Genomic DNA, 12,195 nt, shown 5'->3' on the forward strand with positions numbered 1-12,195 from the left:
TGACTTATTTCTCTGGAGGATTTGATAGAAACAGATGCAGACAAACAAGTGGGGTGCTGTGGAATTTAGAGTTCCTGTGGTGTGGGGGACACCAAATACTGTCAACAAAACTTACTTTGTCACAGCTTAACAAATGTTTTTACTCATCATTTTCCAGTTTGTATTCTCCTTTTTGTGACAAGATGAAGAGTCTTTGTTCGATCACTGTTCCTCTGGTATTTTGCTCATTGCTGCAGTTTACACAGACTCAGACACACACATACGCTCCTATGTTTTTCTTAGTACAGCCAAGCCACACCACATTCATCTCATCCATGTCAGTTACGATCAGATAGCAAGACTTCAAGTTTTACCAGATGCAAGAGCAACGGCAGATTAATTTGCACAGAGAAGATCAAACAGGACAGGAGGTTGAGCACTAAAACCATCTCAAAACATCTGTTGACTTTCAAAATAAACCACGTTAACTTCAGATCCTATTTAGTGCTGCCTCAACAACAACAAACTGACACAATGAGCAAAGCCAGGAGTCAAGAGGTTTGAGGTTTTGCAGCCCAGCATGAACCAGGACAGGATCATCATTGGCAGTAAAAGCATTAGAATCCTTCAGTCTTGAGAAATATTTGAAACTAAGCAATCTGCATTCATTTCAATTCCTACAGTAAATAAAACTGACCAAGGCTTGTGAAAAAATAAACACAGGGATATTTTTAATCTAACACTGCCCAAAGAGGAAGCGACAGAGCAGCAGTGGTGGTGGTGTCATCAAGCGCAGTAAAGAGCGAGCACCACTAATGAAACGAAAACAGTGAAACAGAAAATGAGACTGTGTTTACCAGTGAGTCAAATGTTGGTTCTGTTCAGTATTTTTTTCAGTGTTTGCAGCCTCCAAAATACAAAACAAAAAAAAAAATTAACTGTGGAAGCCAAGAGGATAACATTCTATTTCCATTGTAGCAAGGCATTCATCAATACCATTTAATTTTTCTGACCTATTGAAGTTTTTAACTATGTTATTGGGACACTCTGATACACACTGAGTCTGTTTATTTGTCACATTCAATTTTAGAGGAGCAAAGTCACTGTGGTAGGAAAATTAAGGAGGACAGGTAAACAAACAACCATGGAACAAGTGAAGAAAACTTTAGTCCAAGACAGAAACACAAAACACAAGATGAGGAAACCGTTTGAGAAAGCCAAAGAAGAAACAAAAGTGGAAGTGGATTACCGACAACAAAATTGCAGTGATGGAAAAGGGACAGGAAGGTAAGAAAAATGGGCGAATGATTGAGGAAAAGTAAAGGACATGTGGAGAAGATGTGTGGTTTGAGAGAAGGAAACACAAGGAGGTAATGAGAGAGCAGCGAGGATTAGAAAGACTGGTGGGGGTAAAAACACTGCATCAAGGCTGTGAAGAGGTCTTTTCCTGGCTGCACTGTCAAACAGCTGCCACCAGAGGGACTGGTTAACACTTCTAATGACTATTTTTGGCATGATAAATTTCAGCCTTCACAGGATGAACTTAGTGGCTGCCTCGCTGTGATTCAGTCAAGAAATCTTAAGAGAAGGAGGAGGTTTAGTCAGGATTTAGGGATGAGCGAGCAGGAGAAGAACATGCAGGATTGATTCATCTCGCTGAGGAGCTCTGCCTCCCACTATTTCTCTTTCAGTGCGTTTGATTCCCCTCACCACACCCTCTCTCCTTTCACCAACTTCCCCTCTCCCAGCAGCCCTCTCTTTCTCTCTGTCAATTCCCTTAATTCAGTGATTGCTGTAGAGTGCCCATGTCACATCACTAAAGCAACGCTGTGTGTGTCAGTGTGTGTGGTGCACTGTAATTGCAGTGCTGCCTCTCCAGCAGAGTGCTACCTTGCTAATCTTGAGTGCTGTGTGAACACATGCATGTAATTGGTGGCACTAACATGAAATGCTCTTAATTTAGAACAGGTTGCTGCAAGGTGCTAAAAAGCAGTTGAAAATTGAATGGGGGGAAAAGGCGGCACCTCTCAGATGCGTTCAACCCCCCCACCGGGTTAATTGAGGAATGATTGTAGGCAATAAAAAGCATCATAACTGCCAATTATATATATTAGGGAAAGATCAAAACATCCACGACAATTAAGCCTCCTCATCTGCGGTTTCTTGCTGCTGTGAGTCAGCTCGCAGAGAGCTACAGGTGCTGCATAGGAATGATCCTGACTCATATGGAACATTTGAACCACCTACTCTTACCTCCTGCTTCTCTATACATCTGTCTGCCAGCTATCATTTATTCCATCACTCCACCTGTGCTTTTGTTCCTATTTTTTTTTTTACCTCTTTCCTCTCCTTTTCCAACACACGAATAAGTGTGTTTTCTTTTTAACAGCACGTACGCACACGCACACACTCCTCCTCAGCCTGTGTGAGCCATTATTGCGCAGGCAGGAAGGCAGGCGTGGGTAGAGAGACCCCTGGGGAGTGGAAGTAGGTACTGCAGAGCTGAGAGGTGGTCTATTTTAGATCACTGCAGCAGCACAGAGAAGAGGGGGGGAGGGAAATCAAAGTGCACTAGTTAGGATGCACTTCAGAGCTCTCCTGTTTACTGTTTAGATGTTGGTCCCAAACTCTCCTTCGGTTTGCAGCTCCTGTCTCTGTAGGCAGTCTGAGCAACGCGTGCTTTTTTGACATAAACTCGTTGTCTTGTCAGAGAATTTGTTTGTCAGTGTTGATTTCAGGGGAAATCAGAGCTACAGCTATGAGCAAATAGCTTCTGTGTCAAATCAAGTGTGTACATTTCACTGCTTTGGAGGAAATTCTAACAGAGCCGTAAAAAGTGTGGAGGTTTTAAAAGGGTATTCCAGCATTGTTTTGAGTTTTTCTAGCTGATTTGCTCTCTGTATGTGCAATTTTTTTCTATGTATTCAAGTTTGGAAACATGTTTCTCATTTTCTAGAAAAGTGCTCAGAAATTCATCTCCTTTCAAGGACGCATCAGGAATCTCTCACCCTGTTTTTAGAAGTCACAGTGTTGACAATATCTCTCTGATTTTTAGCCTGCAATCTTTAAAGATTGCCCTGTGACTGAGACAATATCTCCTAATGAAACCTCTGACATTACCACCAACTCAGACTTCATCAAACCCCCAGCCTGACCACCGTCAGCCTTCATCTTCTCTAATTCACAACCCATCTCTGTCTGAGATGTACGCAGCATGACCCCGAGGTTGATTAAAGTGAAGTGAGGGATAATAAGTTTGCACAGGGGCGGTGGAACTTCTTTTACACGCTGATGAAGTGATGCTAATTGCCAAGTGCCACTGAGAAGTGTTCAGTTAATGTGTGAGGAAAAGAACCTGAGACACTCTTTTCACACAGGAGGCTCTGATTGAAAATGGTGACGCTCCACTGTTGTCTGATTTGAGCTGTGGTGTTTTTCTAATCCACACTCTTTGTGTGGAACGGGAACAAGAATGTTTTCCTTGAAACAACCATGAACTGTTTTTCTGTATTGTGTAAATCAAATGTTGAATTCTTGAGATGTTTTTTTCCTGTTTTATACTTTCACATGTTTCACATTTACATAATGTCCAATGGATGCTGGTTCTTTTTGTGATTAAGCTACAAATGCAACCATTCGATATCTAAATGATTCATAAATCTATTTAACTTGTGACTACATTAAAAAACACTTAAACTCAAGGTAACTAGACTGCTGTTAACATGTCTAACCAAACAAACCAGCCCAAAAACACATCAAGTTCTTCCTGTCCTAACTAAAGCTGTTTTAAAGTTCATAACTTGCTAAACATTTGCCATGTTGCCCTTCTAACCTCTAACTTTTCAACTTCCAGATTTTTTTGTAACCTCTCTTAATTTGTCTTCTCCAAATTTCTTAAAGGGAACTTTGATAATGAGCGCCTGGCTATTGCTAGACAAAGAATCCCATACCGACTCGGTCGGGTAGTTGACGAGTGGCTACTCGACAAAGGTAATAAAATCCCTTTAACTCCACTAATGATCTAACCACCTAACCTACCGTTAACCACCACTCTGAAAGAGGTGCAGTGCCACTCAACGAGGGTGACGCTTGATTGGCTTTTAAACAGAACAGAAGTCCCCTGTTTTATTTATCATTCATTTTCCCCTAAATTGTCCTGGATCTGTCTGCAAACTATCCTGGAAATCAGGACCACTCACCAAACTTAATTCAGGCAAAAATTTCAATTCAACACCATTCCTCTGGTGTCAAGGGGACCTCATCCCAAACACCTAAACTGGGGCTGCATCTCTTCAGAGACATAACCCCCAAATAACCTGACATAACCCCCAATAACCTGACCACATGTAAATGGCCTTTTGCTTCTCTCCTGTGTCTTTTGTTGGCTGAATGTTAACTTGCACTTTAACCATTCATGAAAACAAAACTTTCTCTGTCACTGACTTTTGAGGAAAAGAATCCCCAAATGAAAGTCATTAAAAGTTAAAGGGACTGTTGAAGTTTTCATTCGAGAATCGGCCTGGATTCACTGCAGCATTTGGGCGCAATTCTCCGCCCAGCTGAAGGCTCGACTGGTGTCCAATGTGGTCCCATCACAGTGATGACTCTTTAACCCTTTGAGTGATGAATGTCCCAACCTCTTTGTCTTTGTCTTGTGCCGTGTGTTTGTGCTGCTGAAGGTGGTTGATTCTTCAAAATAAATCAGAGAGACTTTCAAACGGAGCTCAGTCTCAAAAAGTCTCAATAGTGCAGGTTATTCAGTTAATTGTGAAGATTTAAAGAAAAAAACAAAACAAAAACAAAAGCAGAACTGGGAGAGAATCTGTGAAAACGGTTGTAGGTTATCACAAAGTCAAAAGCTCTGAGACTGAGCAGTTAGCTTTGCGTTATTTCAACCTGCAAGATGGATGCAGATTATCACAAATTAAGTCTTTCAGTCGTCAGCTAATTAGCGTTTGGAGGCTCTTTGGAAACAGCTTTGTGAGCCATCACACAAGGAAGTATGAATCTAAAAGATAAAATATGTTGCTAAGGGCAAGATGAAGAATTCATGCGACAGGCAAACAGGATAAATGAAGGGCATGCATATTTATTTCATGGAAACAAAACAATCCTTGCATTCATCTCCAGATCCTCTGAACTGGCTTCTCCGTGTCTGCTGAGGTAGCTAGGACACAAATCAGAATTAAAAAAAGACTTAGGAGAGAAAAGTAGGATGGAAAGGCAGATCAATAAAAAATGACTTACCCACTTATAAAATGATTTGTGCATGCTATGAAACTCTAAAGAGAATGAGCTTGAAACTGAATCTTTTATTCTCTTTCTTCTCGAGTTTGAAATGAATCCTCATGCAATCATTCAGATGACAGCAGAGGGGGGGAAAGTAGGAAGGAGAAATAAACAAATAATCCATCTCAAATCTCAAGAAAGGCTTTGATCAGAGAAATAGCGAGGTCGCATTTTGCTTAATTTGATTGGATCTGTTTGAGACATTTTGACGCATGTTATGGACTAAGGAGACACAGTGTTTCAGAAAGGCGTCTTTTTGCACGTATGACACATTAGGCGAGATAACGAGGGTTTAGTGGACATTTCTAAGCTCAAAGGGTTAAAGCTGTGTGCTGCTTTGATAAGTAAGGTGCTAGAACTCAAAGCTAAGAGACTTCTAAGCAGAATCTAACCACCTAACAGCAAATCAAACTCCACCCACACTAACCACTGAGGGCTTCTCCAACGGCTCCCCACCTCCACCGCTCCCCCTGAATTTACCAATCTGAGACTTTCCCAGCGTTCCCTGCTGGTGACAAATTCAGAGGGCCCTCAGTTCTAACCTTGTTATAAAAGCTATCTAACATTGGGACCTGGATGTCGGTATTTGGAAGAACTTGGACAGGTCAAGGCAATCCCATGGGACAAAAACTTAACCAAAAGCTAACAAAGTTCTAAATCCTACTAAACGAGACGAATCTCCAGCTCCTCCTCGCCCCTGTCACCGCCTCCATGTCATGCAAAACTCAGAGGGTTAAACCGAAGCAAATAACTGAATGCCAATCAAAAAGGCACCTTGGATCACTGAAACAAAATGTGTTTGAAGAAACAAATGAAGGTCCCTTTAACATTTATTGTTTTCACCAGCAAGGAGCTGAATGACGTGTTCTGTGTGTCATTTTCTGTGTCATATGAATGAATATTACCGTGATGTAAACAGTCTGGATCATTCATCCTCTAATGATCCAGGCTGAGTTACGGGTGTAAGGTTTTAGTTGTCCACTTTTTGCTGATGTTTGTGATGCTGTTGCCTCAAAGGGTCTTAACATACTCTGGTCAAGAGTGTGCAAAACAATCAGCCCTGTGGGTCTCCTCTGAAGTACCTCTGCTGCTTTTTATGGAAAAATTCAACAAGCATGGAAAGCCTCCCCATCATTCACACCTAATTGGTACTACAACAGTGCCATTAACTGCTGGAATCATGCAAAAACAAGTCGCACAATTTGCTCACAAATCAGTGTTTTTTTTCCACACTGGGTTATAATGTTAGTCATTGGAGCCGGCAGTGTTCTGGAGAAGCGCTGTGCTGCGGCTCTGCTTCTCCCTCCAAGCCCTTATCCCATCTCGGCTGCTGTGTGAAGCAGATCAGAGTGAGCATCTCTGTCCGACTCTGTGCCTGCTGACTAAATCCAAAATGGCAGCCATTACGGGGAGCCAATGGAGGGTAAAAATCAAAGTGCCAAAAGTTTTCAACAGCTCTATCCCAGCCAAAACTTGCGAGCATTTGTCCCCCTTTTCCTCCCCGCCTCATGATGGATCTGTCATCGCTGCTTCTCTGCTCCTTCACTGCCCTTTCTATCCCCTTTCTTTCCTCTTGACCAATGGCACCAAGCTACGCTGCAAACCTGGCAAACAACTCTTTACAGTGGTGTGATTTTTCCTGCAGGACAATAACATGTTGCAGCTTCCTGATCTCATTAGGAAGCTTTGCTGGAAAATAAAGATTACAAGTAACCAGCAAGGATCGATTCTCTTAGCTGTTCTTTTAGCAGATGAAGAGAGAAGTGTACAAATCCTGGTAAAGAACCGGGGCTTTATATCTTCCTCTAGCAAGGAGTCTGTCCTGCTCTATGACTGTATGGTGATTTAGTTTGGAGCTGAGCTACACAAGTGCAGGGAGGAGGAGGAGTACTACAACGGGTCTCTGTGGCCCAAAAATCAAGCTGTAGAACCAGGTTTAATGTTCAGTGTTTAATGGACTGGTGTGAGCTTCCCCCCGTTCCCTAATCAAAAGCAATCAAACCTCCCACTTGGTGCGGGGCCAGAGCCCAAATCAAACTCTCAAGGCCAGGCACTGCTCCAGATCTGCTCTTCATGATCCCCGGCTTCATTTCAGCGATTCTCTTGCATCAGAGCAAATCCGACCATCTTCCAGCCGCCCTGCAATGAGCTTTGCATCCCGCTGTGTTACTATCTTGTTTTCTCATTTGATCTCCATGCACCGTTACAGTCACGTCTGAAGGACATGTGTGGAAGGAGGCTGCTGAATTTGAACATGCTTGCACATGACTCAAAGAGTTACTGTGAGGAAAGCAGTTCTGCAGCATGAAAGAAGGGACACTTTGCTGTTATTTCATGGTCCCTAAGCATGAAATAGCCTAAACACAGCACAGTCACAGCTGGAGTGAATGAAAGGAGAGCGTGTACCGAGCTAACCACTGTATCACCTGAGATAAAAGATCCAAACACAGATCTCAGCTCAGAGAGAGAAGCACGTATGATTTAATCCAATTCACTCTCTGCAGAGTCAAAACCATCAGAATCTCCCAGACCTCAGCTGCCTCCCAGGACCTCAGGGCCTTGAGTTGCCTTAGACGGCTTTCAGTCTAACTTCATGCTGCGTTTGGCCCGTCATCTCATCTCAATTGTCAAACACAATTAAATCATAGTGTTCTACCCAAACCAGCCCAACTTCAGAGGTTTTAAAAAAGCAAAATGCTCTTAATTACCAAAGAGAGCCTTGTGCCGAGGAGATAACATGGGAACACTTCATAATCGACTTTGTCAGCATCCCAACCCAGCCCCATCCCACTCCTTCCTCGACCACACTTCCTTTCTCTCCTCCTTTATTCTTCCTTTCCTGCAAAGGGGAAAATGGAAATGGGAGGACTTCTTGTTTGTTGATTTGCATACTAGAAATTCTGCAGGCAGAGGAGGATTTTCAGCCACAAACCCTCAAAGACGGCGCGCAAACGGTCCAACTTTCTGTTCTGCACATTACAAAGCAGTGTATTGACAGAGGTGAATTCTGGGCCATCCCTCCTACCCTGACACTCAGCTAAGAGTCTCAGATAGAAGCTCCTCACACAGCCATATGGCATCCCTCTTCTCCCAGAGATAACAGCAGTGGAAGGAGGATGAAAGAGGCGTAATGATGACAGTGGAGAGAGAAAGATACCGCTCCATCCAGCTGCACCTCTTTTCATTTCCCCTACACCGCCAGTTGGGTACACTTAGATCATCCATTCCTCTCCCCGCTGACTTCCTCTGACATCACCTCCTCCATGTCAGTCCTCTCAGTCAGGGGGTCTGAACCTGGTGAAACAGTGGTATCAAGCTCCCGTCTCCTCCCCTCTCCTCCTACAGTCTTGGGGTTGTAGCACACATATAGCCATTATTTCTCAGCCTCCAACAAGCAATCTGTGCATTAGCACACGGAGCATGGCCCGAGCCCAGCCTACTTCCCAGCTTGGCTCGGCTCAGCTTGTAATTACCGACCACAGCTCATCTGAGAAAAGCCGTTTCTCTCTGTTTAGTAAAAAGTTGAGGAGGATAGTGCATCGATGCGAAGCTGCAATTGGAAACTTCCAGCAGCTTACTTTTGCTTGAAGAAGTAAACAGATTTGAGCTCCCTGTTAACTGAAGGGAGTGATGCAACCTGCAGCCCCAAATAAAACCTTTAAAACTTAGACTTTCGTCACCAAACTCATCATGTAGAGAGGAGGTGATACCACAGGTGGTTCTTTATTTAACTGAACAGACAAAGGCCAACGAATCCACCGACTGCCTGAAGATTTGTTGTTTTCTCAGTAAATAGCCTCAGCCAGTGACATATGACTAACTACAGTGACTGCAAGGTCATTGTTTGAAGGTGAATGTCCTGGACAAGAGTACACCCTCCCAAAGTGCTTGTTTTTGCCACTAAAAGAGTCAGATCATGCCTGACAACAACACCATAGAAAAGTTTCAGTATGATTCAAAGTAAGATCCTTGTATCAAAAACCAGCCAATGAACTGGACCACTGACAAAATCAGTAATTCTATTCTACAGACCACTGGAACCAGCACCAGTTTCATTTTTTGTTTTGAAGCTGAACTTTGGACTTTGGAAGGTTACAAACTTTATTTATAGTAGTCTGTGTTATGGCAGTCCAAGTGTTTAAAACAATCACTCCTGAGAAATGCTGACCTCATAATACATTAGCAGGCCGAATTACAATGTAAACAGACTAGACCTGCTACAGTTACTGCTAAAATTTTATTAAGAAAGACCTAACATTGCGACAAGATAAGGAGTCTGATTTTATCTCAACCCACCATGAGTAGAGACCTTTACGGTGTCGAAGAAGTTACAAATGCAAAGAAAAATTTATTTTCAACAAGCAGAAACTTCAAACAAATCAGACTTGTGTTAGACATCTGCTGAGACGGTGTTCAGGGTTGGTGAGAAGTTTGTACTTTGAACTTCTGCATTTTAGCAGTGATGTTGATGGTCAGACAGCATTAGTTTGGTCCTAAGTCCTTGCCTTACAACTTAATCACAACCAGGACTTGAACAAAGCTTTCATCAGCTACACTCAGTAACAGATGGGCTTGGCTGTTAATGTTCATCTGTCAAATACTGATTGAGATGAGGATCTTTGTTCCAGTCAGAGAACTCATTTTTATGCTGCAACAATACAAACTCTGATTTCAAGGTTAACCCAACTCTAGAACTGAACTTGGTTTGAGTTCTTGAAGATGTTTCACCTAAAGGCTTCTTCAGTTCCAACAGACTGGTGGACAGAGCTAGAAGATATAAACCTCCAATGGTCGTGTCTAGTGTGACTTACTAGTAGATAACACTTGGGAACAACTTGAAAAAAAATCTGTTGATTTAGATTTTTATGCTGATGAAAACTAAAGTTGGCATGCTGATTTCAAAATTTATGTCAGTTTTTTTCTAGCATGGCAAGTTTTTTTCTCCACAGCTTACCCTCCAGATAAGCAAAACTCCTCTGATTAGCTGAATAAGACTTGCCAGCTGATTATGATTGGACTCAGCTACAGCTATGTGGCAACTTGTTTATGCAGTCACACTTGAGACAGTGCAGTGAGAGGTGTGTGCAGCTCCCAGACATGTCCTTTGTAAAAACATAATAGTATTAAACACTGAAGACATGCCTGTTTCTTTCATATTTCATTGTATGCCAGTATTTGAAGATTTTTATAAAGCAAGCACATATCTGTTAATGTGCATACCTGTTATATTTGTTTAAAAAAAAGAAAATCACGCATCCTATAGTTCAAAAACTTGACATGATAGAGAAAAACTGACATCAGTTTCAGATTGCACCCAAAAGTTGGTTAAAAACAGCTGTCAGACCCAACTCAACAAAAATTGTGTTCCTCAATGTTATCAACCCTGTAAGCAGAGATCTCAAACTCATGTCATGGAGGGCCAAGAGGCAGCAGGTTTTCTTTCCAACCAAAAACTCCACCAGCTGATATCACTGATTACTTCACCCTTAAGCAGAGAGCAGGGACTAATCAATGAAATCAGCTGGTGGAGTTTTTGGTTGAAAAAAAAACCCTGCACCCTTAGGCCCTCCATGGCACAGGTTTGAGATCCCTGCCTTAGAGGCTTCTGTCCACCAGCCTGTTGAAACTGAAGAGGCCTTTCGGAAAAGAGGCAAAACCTCTTCAAAAACTCTACCAAGTCTAGTTGTCATATTGGACTGGCCGTAGAAGTGCAGACACCTTGATGACTGAGAACCTTCACAGATGAAACTGGATGCATTGTTTTGGCCTCTTCCATGTTTTTCAGCTGTTGTGGTCATCACAACAGTGTCAGTCTTAAACTGGAACACTTGCCTCTGTAGATTAATTGAAATCCTGCAGCACTTAATAATAAACCCATGGTAAAGGTTTGGCTGGCATGATGAAAACCAGACCTCTCCATGCAGGAAACAGTTCAATTCTAGAGCAGAAAAAGAGCTTTTCTAAAGTTAGTGTTTTCTTTTTTTCTTTTTCTCCACTAAGGGGTTTATTCACTGACACATTTAGTGAGAAACTAAAGATTCAGAGAAACAACAGGAAATGCGATTTTCACAGCTAACCTTGTGACATTAGGGAATGAGGGTAGGAAAAAAGAGGTGACTCATTATGCATTAGTTATCCTCAGCACTTCCAACACTTTCCTGTCGATGTGTTTTCTGGTTCCTCACACTTACTCACACATGCTCCCACAGCTGTCTCAGTCTTGTGTATAACTGTAAGTCTCTCCCCTCGGCTGCTGTCTTTACTCGTGTGATTCTTCTTGTTCTTTCTTATCAAGCCCGTCATCCACTCCCTCCATGCACTCGCTCCGTCTCTTTGACATTCTATCCTCATGTGGGCTCTGCTCCTTCTCTGTCCTTCTCGTCTGTCATCCTCCCTTGCTCCTGTCATCTTTCATGTCCCCATTCCCTCATTCCCTGTCCAACCCCTTTTTGCTTTATCGTCTCATTCTCTCTCAGGCTTTGGGTAGATAACACAGGAGCTGCCCTGTGGCGAATAATAAAAAAGGAAAATACAGGCGATGTTTCTGTCCCTTTAATAAAAGGTTCTAGTTCCTCACTTTTAAAATTTGGGCCACCAAAAAGGCCATTTTGTCAGGCCCAGACCTCTTTTAACTGAAAAAAATGAGGGACTGCAAATTTTACAAAGTCTAAAGTGTTCATTGTTCACAGGAAATTATACTGAGGGCATTTCATTTTAGGAAATTCCTTCACTTTCCTCCTCGCTTCAACAAGCTGGATGAAACCAGAGATAATGAGCTATCACTGTGAAAGTCAGAAAGTCAGAGTTTTTCCCAACACTCCTTTGTAGACAAGGATGTACAGTTAAATTTAAACAGAAAAAAATCTGTCTTATTTGGTTTCTACACAGCAAAAACTGCATTTAAGCAAGTGTTTGTCTTATTTTAGG

The 12,195-nt window shown here is 42.3% G+C and overlaps 1 protein-coding gene across 9 annotated transcripts in view; it reads left to right on the forward strand.

Annotated features, from left to right (window-relative positions):
• The window catches only part of nrxn2b (neurexin 2b), a 920,596-nt gene that overhangs the window by 870,944 nt on the left and 37,457 nt on the right, over positions 1-12,195 (forward strand). For 7 of the 9 annotated variants that reach the window (XM_074699347.1, XM_074699355.1, XM_074699351.1 and 4 more), the window contains one exon: positions 3,880-3,969. The exons of the other annotated variants lie outside the window; for them this stretch is intronic. In XM_074699347.1, coding sequence (XP_074555448.1) covers positions 3,880-3,969 — 90 coding nt within the window. The remainder of the gene's footprint in view (positions 1-3,879; positions 3,970-12,195) is intronic. 9 annotated transcript variants of the gene reach the window in all.

The sequence above is a fragment of the Halichoeres trimaculatus genome, unplaced genomic scaffold, assembly GCF_033239565.1.
Source record: "Halichoeres trimaculatus isolate MK-OKI-2021-1 unplaced genomic scaffold, fHalTri1.1 fHalTri1_scaffold_22, whole genome shotgun sequence".
In the NCBI taxonomy this organism is placed as follows: Eukaryota; Metazoa; Chordata; class Actinopteri; order Labriformes; family Labridae; genus Halichoeres; species Halichoeres trimaculatus.